This window comes from Gadus morhua, chromosome 9, assembly GCF_902167405.1.
Source record: "Gadus morhua chromosome 9, gadMor3.0, whole genome shotgun sequence".
Lineage (NCBI taxonomy): Eukaryota > Metazoa > Chordata > Actinopteri > Gadiformes > Gadidae > Gadus > Gadus morhua.
Genome location: NC_044056.1, coordinates 13,484,664 through 13,492,163, shown reverse-complemented (window position 1 = coordinate 13,492,163; position 7,500 = coordinate 13,484,664). Strand labels below are relative to the sequence as shown.

The following is a 7,500-nucleotide window of genomic DNA, read 5'->3' as shown; positions in this document are numbered from 1 at the left end:
TAGCCAGTGAATACGCGTGTAATAACTCTAAATACTATGGATAGTTTGATTAAAAGAGGTATATTCATCAAAATAACTAATTTATTTAAGGATTAAATTGAGTTGGATTTTTATCCATGCGTACAATAGTGTAGCGAAGGGCAGTTTGTGGATGAGGCGGATTATGATAAGTGGGTTTTATTCAATGCATCCATGTTTTGGAGAGTTTCGTTTTTGAGTTTTCCATGTGCGATAACTAAAAGTAGGCTATCTCTCTATCGGAAGAACAAAACAGTTTCGGGGAACTGTTTTTATTGATACAACTTCAAATTTGATCGAAAGCAACCTTTAGTCAAGACCTGCAAGGCAAGTAAACATCGGCTTGTTCTACCAACTGCTGTTGAAATGAATGATCAATACATATAACAGATAGTGATAATTATAGGTCTTTAAATGTAGTTTTCCGCTGTAGATGCCATGATAGCACATTTTATGATTTACTGAATGTCGAGGTAAACAAAAAACTGTTTGCGGTTGCAGATTGCCGAGATAAAAAAAAAAATAAGAACAACTAGAGGGGGGACTTTTTTATTTATTAAAAAAAAATGTAAAAAGTGAAGGGAATTATTATGGCTGACTTCAATGTGTTCTGTTCAGGTACTAACGGCTGTGCGGCAGGCAACGGAGGCTGCAGTCACCTGTGTTTCTGGCACGTCCAAGGGGCCCGCTGTGCCTGCCCCATGGGCCTGGAGCTGCTGCCAGACCTGCAGACCTGCGTGGTGCCCGAGGCCTTCCTGCTCTTCACAAACAGGTGCCATTACCTCATCACTATCTCATCGTCCAACAATGTGGACGCATGGGTATATCAACGTCTCCCCTAAACGGTGTGCGCCTGCTTCAATGTGTTTGATGTGTGTCTCTCCAGGGATAGTATTAGAAGTATATCACTGGGCACCAACAGTAACGACGTGGCCATTCCTCTGACCGGAGTGAAAGAGGCCTCGGCTCTGGACTTTGACGTCTCAGAGAACAGAATATACTGGACAGATATCCAGTCTAAGGTGGGTTGTGTGTTACACTTCTTTAAACACACACAGGGTGTACCTCAATGTAAACTTTGTGTGTCACATATCCCCCACATATCCCCATATTGATCATCTGTGTCCCTCAGACGATCAGCCGAGCGTACATGAACGGCAGCTCTCTGGAGCACGTCATTGAGTTTGGCCTGGACTACCCTGAAGGGATGGCCGTGGACTGGATGGGCCGCAACATCTACTGGGCCGACACCGGTACCAACCGCATCGAGGTGGCCCGGCTGGACGGCCAGTACCGCCAGGTTCTGGTGTGCAAAGATTTGGAGAACCCGCGCTCACTGGACAACCCGCGGTCCTTAGCCCTGGATCCAGCCAATGGGTAAGGCACCCCAATGGACACACAACTAGGGCTGGATAATTAAATGGATTTTTCCGTACGATATCAATGGATGACTAAGTGTGGTGGACAATTGATTTAATGAATAAAGTCATTACATGAAGGATTATTAACCTCTTCATCCTGTAAATCCCACCCGGATGTGTCAATGATCACATAAAACCATTGTATATTGATAAGCCAGTGTACGGACACCATTTTGCTACTATCATGGTGATTACAATCAATCTATAGTAGCGAAGAGTTGGTTTCAGAGGATATGCCTCAGATTAGAAGAACACACGTTCTTCATCGCCGCCTGGTGGTCGTATGGTGCAACTGTGAGGGTTTAGCCTTTAGCGTGGTTTTGTGTCTCATCAGGTTTATATTGTCAATTGTGCATTGGATTTATTGATTTATTTAGAGATTTTTCCTAAACCTTCCTATACTAAGATTTATCTATCTTTGCTCTACTTCACTTTATTCGCATCAAATATTGACCCGGGTACTCAGATGTTGTGCTATGATCCTATAGGGCTACCAACTGATTTTTCACTATGTGGCAGTGGTATTCAATCTAAAACATGACATTTATTTTTATTTTAATCTTCCACTTATGCTGTGAGTGATCTAGCTTTATTCACTCCACTATATCAACATTGAGAATTTCACTTGCACAACAATCTCAATCACAGGTGTTATATTTCCTTTGGTTCCAAAATAAAATATTATAGCCCTTGCAGTCGTGGGGATATAATCTATTTACTTATTTTCTGAAAAAACAAAAAACTAGGCCTGGTGAAAAATAAGCTACCAAACAACACCTTTTTTTGTACATTCAGACTGGTGTATATTTTCATGTCCTAACTGGCACATCACCATACCTCCCATCTGTGTGTCGCTAGTTAGATTATGTCCTGGTTTTAGGGATGTACATTTTTGTTGGTTGAACTAATCTGGTAGCAATGATGTACTCACCAGGGTGATAACTCACAGCTTAGTCACGTCGTATAAACAGAGCTGTTACAATGGCACCCTCTGTAGTTGCACCACACCTGCATTTATTCTCTTACTTCATGACGCTATGACCTCATTCGTCTGCCTCCCCACTCGCTCAGGATAAGGTAACTAGAGTGTAGCTGTGTCACCAGAGTGGAATGCAGTTTTCTTTTTGCAATCCTAGTAATGTACTTACTACAATCCATCCTCCAATGTTTCAGATCGAGACGGTGTATACGTGTGTGTGTGTGTGAGTGTGTGTATGTGTTTGTGTGCATGTGTGTGGGAATTTGCCACATAATCATTGTTGGTAACTCATCAAGGTGTCATTAAGTTATTCCAGGAGATGTCATTGTGTTGAGCTGCCAACAAATACACCCTGGGGCATTTTCTCACAGACACAGACACACACGCACGCACCCAGGGACGCACACACACACACACACACACACACACACACACACACACACACACACACACACACACACACACACACACACACACACACACACACACACACACACACACATTAGTCACCATATACACACGCAGAGTAACCTCATTGCTTATCATGCCTAATTTATTTGGAACAAAAACAAAATGAAACATGTTGATGCTCAAAAGTCTTGCTTAAAACGAAAGAAAGCAAGGACCCAGTCAGTGTCCTCCTCCCTCCAGGTACATGTATTGGACGGAGTGGGGCGGTCGGCCGCGGATCGCCAGGGCCTACATGGACGGCAGCGTCATCGGGACCCTGGTGGATAAAGTGGGCCGGGCCAACGGCCTCACCATAGATTACCTGGACCACCGGCTGTACTGGACCGACCTGGACACGTGCATGATCGAGAGCACCAACATGCAGGGTATTGACACACTTACACACATACTCTCTCACACACACCCGCTCACACACTCTCCCACACTTGTTTTTCTTTTGAAGGGTTTTGATTTCCATGTCTTCCAGCATGTCTGTTAGTCTCTGATGGCTCTGGTGCTCCTGCAGGTCTTCAGAGGGAGATCGTAGTGGATGAACTCCCTCAGCCCTTCGGCCTGACCCAGTATCGGGACTTCATCTACTGGACCGACTTCAACCTGCGAAGCATTGAGCGAGCTGACAAGCGCAGCGGGCTCAACCGCACGGTGGTACTGCAGGTGAGGAGCCCACTCTGAGTCATTATTTAGCCCCCCCTTGTGTGTCTCAAGGTTTCTGTGTGGGAGGCGAGGCCTAGAGCTCAGATGAAGTCCTTCAGCTTTCTACAGGAGAGCTCATTAATAGACCGATCGCCTGAAGATGAGTTAACCAGTGTGCAATGAATCCTTCTCTCGCATACTCAGGTCAAAATATGATTTAGTAAACCTGAGGCCAAGATGAAATAACCTGTTTTATAACTCCAGACGCGTAGGAAGTGTATTGAGAACATATGATCGCGTCCCCTTCCCCAGGGCCAGCTGGAGCTGATGCTGGACATCCTGGTGTTCCACTCGTCCAGGCAGGACGGAGCCAACGACTGCTCCCTCAACAATGGAGACTGCACCCATCTGTGTCTGGCCACGCCCGCCGGCGCCCAGTGCCGCTGTGCCTCGCACTACACCCTGGACTCTGACAGGCACAACTGCAGCTGTAGGTCTCCCTGGTCACAGCCCCTGTTAACAGGCTTAGAGAGGCGCCTCCTGGAGGCATCTGGGAGAGGCAGATCCATAGGAGAGAGCCATCTGGTCATAGCTTGTTCGGATAATAATAATTGGGAATATTAAATGACTCACAATGCAATTGTGATAAAAATAAGCACTTTTTATCATTTTAAAAAGTGCTATTTAAAATGATAAAAATAGCACTTTTTATCATTTTTCAGAAAAGTGCTATTAATCTATGTTACACAAGCATATTATTTTGATAACGCTTTAGCAAATAATGAGACGTACCAAGGAACTATTGTTAAAAGTTAGGTGAATTGGCTTAAGGGTCGGCTAACTACGAACAACAACAAATGGGTCAATGTTGCCCATTAGATTTCTAAGATCAGTTGTGTGTCAGGGTGCTTGCAACAATCCATTATACCCAATGTGGGAAAGTCGACCCTCGGATTTTTACATTTTCAAAGCATTTTCATAGGACACAGGCTCTAAGTGCATAGATCTGGCATATCTAATTGGATTGGGACCTCGGAATCAAATGTTGTATTGTCTAATTTGGAACAGACAGGGAACCGATGCACAGTAATCAAATTAAACCAACCGATGGAGCGACTGGCAGATTACTCAGCTGTCGTTGTATGGCAGATTGACTCGAGGGTTTTTTACAATGCATTGTTGTGGATTCCTCTTGCTCCCCGCAGCGCCCTCCAGCTTCCTGCTGTTCAGCCAGAAGTCGAGCATCAGCCGCATGGTCCTGGGGGAGCAGAGCCCGGACATCATCCTGCCCATCCACGTGCTGAAGAACATCCGCGCCGTGAGCTACGACCCGCTGGACAGAATGGTGTACTGGCTGGACGGACGGCAGAACATCCGACGGGCCCGCGACGACGGCACCATGGTACTGACCGCTGGAGGGAGTGGGGGCAATAAGATACAGACGGCTCTAGACTACTCTACGCTCCTTCAGAGCTCCACACGTAGCACCTGGGAGAACGCAGATCAAAGGCTATTTTTCTATTTGCTGCCATCACTAGGTTTGGGTGGGAGTAGATAAAAAGCACATCTGATATCAATAAAACAGTGAGATAGTGGCCAGCCATGCAGCTAAATAGTTTTCTACCACTTCAGATCTGTGCAACTCTACTAAACAGGGAGGATGGATATATGAAGCACAACATCGATTCAGATAGTGCTCCGAAAACGTGTGTATATATATATATACAGTATATATATTTATATACAGTATATATATATAACGTGATACGTATATATATACAGTATATATATATATACAGTATATATAACGTGATACGTGCTGTGTATATACAGTATATACAGTATATATATGTATACAGTATATATAACGTGATATGTGTGTATATACGGTATATACAGTATATATATGTATACAGTATATATAACGTGATACGTGCTGTGTATATACAGTATATACAGTATATATATGTATACAGTATATATAACGTGATACGTGTGTATATACAGTATATACGGTGTATATATATGTGTACAGTATATATAACGTGATACGTGTGTATATACAGTATATATATGTATACAGTATATATAACGTGATACGTGTGTATATACAGTATATATATGTGTGCAGTATATATAACGTGATACGTGTGTATATACAGTATATATATGTATACAGTATATATAAGGTGATACGTGTGTGTGTATATACAGTATATATATATAATGTGAGGCCTAACTCTCGTCTCCTCCCGTCCCTGCAGGCGGCCACGGTGGTGGGCGGGGGTGCGGCCCAGCCGGCGGACAAGCAGCCTCACGACCTGAGCCTGGACGCGTACAGCCGCCACGTGTACTGGACCTGCGAGAGCTCCAACACCATCAACGCCCAGCGCATGGACGGCCACGGCGTGGGCGTGGTCCTCAAGGACGACACGGACAAGCCCCGCGCCATCGTGGTCAACGCCGAGAAAGGGTGAGCGGGCGGGCCCGGAGCGCACGGTTGACTGAGCGCAACGCAGAGAGAGAGGGTTTTGTTTTTTTCGCAAAACAGAACACGTAGGAAAACTGGAAAGCCTTTGACATAGTCATGAGTACGAACAACTGCAATACCAGCCACAAAGAAACCCACCATCAACCCTGCAGTGTGCTCCCTGGTGACACTCCCTCTGTTGGTAGGTACATGTACTTCACCACGGTGCAGGAGCGCTCGGCCAAGATCGAGGGGGCCAGCCTGGACGGCACGGAGAGGGAGTCCCTGTTCACCACGGGGCTGATCCGGCCCGTGGCGCTGGCTCTGGACAACAAGCTGGCCAAGCTGTTCTGGGTGGACGCCGACCTCAAACGCATCGAGAGCAGCGACCTCACGGGTAAACGCCTCCCTCCACCTCAGTGTTGATTCATGTGCTGAACTTTATACCATTTTTACATTGAGGATAGAATATGGTTAAAAAATAAATATTCAGAAATGATAAGAAATATACATTTAATATGATTTTTTTTTTTTAATTGCTTATGATTCCATACACTGATCATCTTATAGTGTAGGATTCATAGTTTATTTTTATTGTCAAAATATAATGATTGCACAATATAACGTTTCGGTCGGCTCGTCCTGCCCTCGTGTTCGTTCAGTGTCCTCGACCTGGTGGAGGCAACTCTCCAATACTGGGGAGTGGGACTGCAGAACCCATTTTAAACTCTCAGTGTCAATGTACCTCCTGGTATCAATTTCTACCATCAGAAAAAATGAAATGAAATCAATGACACAGTGTGGTGTGGTGTCTGCCTTCATTAAATTGAAACATTTGCCGTTTACATTCACCGCCATGCACTAAGTTCAAAATACAGGATGGGTTTATTTTCAGTACATGCAGTTTCCTATACCACCTGTGTCTCCCCCTCGCTGCCTCTGCCAGGAGCCAACCGGGTCGTCCTGCAGGACTCCAACATCCTGCAGCCCATGGGCCTCAGTATCCTGGGGGACCACCTGTACTGGATCGACCGGCAGCAGCAGATGATCGAGAGGGTGGACAAAGTGAGCGGAGACAAGCGCACCCGCATCCAGGGCCGCATCTCCTACCTGACCTCCATCCACGCCGTGGAGGAGATGGACCCGCTGGAGTTTGGTAGGGAACTATACGAGACATTACCTAAGCTCCTTCTACTCACCTCGGTGTCGGCTTCTCATGTTTGAGCGTAGGTTTAGCTTTGTGCAGCCATGAGGTTACTTTGGCTGATATGATTACACATAGTTACCAACTGAAGATGGCAGCTCAAATGATGATCCTGGAAGATGTTTCCTGGGCATGTGATACAATATGTCATGAAACAACATGTCATGAAACAACACTTGTTTTGATTATTGGGCTGGTTCTCCCATCCCACAATGGTTAGGACTGAAAAATACACGATCTTAGCTTTCGCGCAAATAGTCAAATGTTATTGACTCCTCAGTTTTGCTTTCCTAGTGACTAACAA

General features: G+C 45.2%; 1 protein-coding gene across 1 annotated transcript in view; it reads left to right on the top strand.

Annotated features, from left to right (window-relative positions):
• The window catches only part of lrp5 (low density lipoprotein receptor-related protein 5), a 37,367-nt gene that overhangs the window by 21,552 nt on the left and 8,315 nt on the right, over positions 1 to 7,500 (top strand). The window contains exons 13-22 of the mRNA XM_030366466.1: positions 637 to 790; positions 905 to 1,040; positions 1,151 to 1,395; positions 3,070 to 3,254; positions 3,395 to 3,543; positions 3,835 to 4,012; positions 4,728 to 4,924; positions 5,787 to 5,995; positions 6,199 to 6,389; positions 6,939 to 7,148. Coding sequence (XP_030222326.1) covers positions 637 to 790; positions 905 to 1,040; positions 1,151 to 1,395; positions 3,070 to 3,254; positions 3,395 to 3,543; positions 3,835 to 4,012; positions 4,728 to 4,924; positions 5,787 to 5,995; positions 6,199 to 6,389; positions 6,939 to 7,148 — 1,854 coding nt within the window. The remainder of the gene's footprint in view (positions 1 to 636; positions 791 to 904; positions 1,041 to 1,150; positions 1,396 to 3,069; positions 3,255 to 3,394; positions 3,544 to 3,834; positions 4,013 to 4,727; positions 4,925 to 5,786; positions 5,996 to 6,198; positions 6,390 to 6,938; positions 7,149 to 7,500) is intronic.